This window comes from Momordica charantia (assembly GCF_013281855.1).
Source record: "Momordica charantia cultivar OHB3-1 chromosome 4 unlocalized genomic scaffold, Mcharantia_2.0 BLBB01000004.1, whole genome shotgun sequence".
In the NCBI taxonomy this organism is placed as follows: Eukaryota; Viridiplantae; Streptophyta; class Magnoliopsida; order Cucurbitales; family Cucurbitaceae; genus Momordica; species Momordica charantia.
In genome coordinates, this window is record NW_028275162.1 from 11,539,089 (window position 1) to 11,540,665 (window position 1,577).

At 38.0% G+C, this 1,577-nt stretch overlaps 1 protein-coding gene across 1 annotated transcript; it reads left to right on the forward strand.

Annotated features, from left to right (window-relative positions):
• The first annotated feature begins 609 nt into the window (after nt 1–609).
• On the forward strand, nt 610–969 carry LOC148211804 (uncharacterized). Its single transcript, XM_088122922.1, has one exon. The coding sequence runs from the start codon at nt 610–612 to the stop codon at nt 967–969; it is 360 nt and encodes a 119-aa protein (XP_087979048.1).
• Nucleotides 970–1,577: the final 608 nt, after the last annotated feature.

Below are 1,577 nucleotides of genomic sequence, written 5' to 3' on the forward strand. Positions count from 1 at the left end.
GATTCTATGGAATATGCGAAGAAGTGTGAAGCTTGTCAGATTCACGCTAATTTCATACATCAGCCACCAGAGCCTCTACACCCCACTGTAGCTTCGTGGCCATTTGAATCGTGGGGACTTGATCTTGTCGGTCCTATAACGCCCAAATCTTCAGCTGGACATTCTTACATACTCGCAGGGACTAATTATTTTTCAAGCTGGGCTGAAGCGATTGCACTAAAAGAGGCAAAAAAAGAGAACATTGTAAATTTCGTCCGAACTCATATAATTTTTCGGTACGGAATACCTCAACGAATTGTCACTGACAATGGTAGACAATTCTTCAATAGTCTGATGGACAAACTATGCGAAAAGTTTAGTTTCAAGCAATATAAGTCGTCCATGTATAATGCTGCAGCGAATGGGTTGGCAGAAGCATTCAACAAGACGTTATGCAACTTATTGAAGAAGGTGGTCTCCAAGACAAAAAGAAACTGGCAAGAGAAGATCAGTGAAGTGTTATGTGCTTATCGAACTACTCATCGTACTCCTACAGGAGCTACTCTTTACTCTTTAGTTTATGGTGTAGAAGCTATCCTTTGATTAGAGCGAGAAATTCCATCACTACGAATGGCAGTGCTAGAAGGTTTAACCACTGAAGATAATGCAAAATTACGCCTTCAAGAGTTAGAAGCACTTGACGAAAAGAGACTTGATAAGCAACAAACATTGGAATGCTATCAGGCTCGAATGACCAAAGCCTTCAATAAAAATGTTCGGCCTTGGTCATTTCAGGTTGGTGATATGGTGCTTGTTGTTCGAAGACCTATCATCACGACGCGTCACACAGGGAATAAGTTCACACCTGAATGGGACGGATCCTACATCATCAAAGAAGTTTACACAAATGGAGCATATAAGATCGTTGATAAAGATGGATTGAGAATTGGTCCGATTAATGGCAAATTTCTTAAAAGATTTTATGCGTGAAATGTAAACACTCCTTATTGTAAGAGTCTAAACTACATGATACTCCTGCCTCGCATGAGTTAAAAAGGTGAACGACCTAAAAAAAATATAAAGTATCTTGTATTTGAACTACGTTATGCTTGATCCCTTTCATTGATGGGTACGTAGGCAGCTTAAAGGAAATTTTAAGTTCAGTCTATAATAAAAAAATCTCAAATCATGAATCAAGGCCAATTTATTCTTTTATGATTCAAAAAAAAGAGAAGTATTATTATCATGAAATCATAAATAAATATATATATATATATATATACAAAAATTAAAAAAAAATCCTCTAAAATCTCGGCATCCACTTGAAGTCCTTCAACTCTTGTTGCGCGTCCTCCAATATTCCACGATAGGCCTCAAGCGATCTGACGTTTGCATTATTCCCAATCGGAGCACCTTCAATATCATTCATCTTCTCTCGCACTTTAGAGGCTTCAAGTTTTTGTTGTTCCATATATCCATCTTGCTCGAGAATCAGCTTAGACACTTCACCTCGCTGAGCTTGGGCAACTTTAAGTTTGGCTTTTAACTCTTCTTCCTCTTGCAATAGTTGTGCATGTTGTTGTTGAAGTTTGTTATTC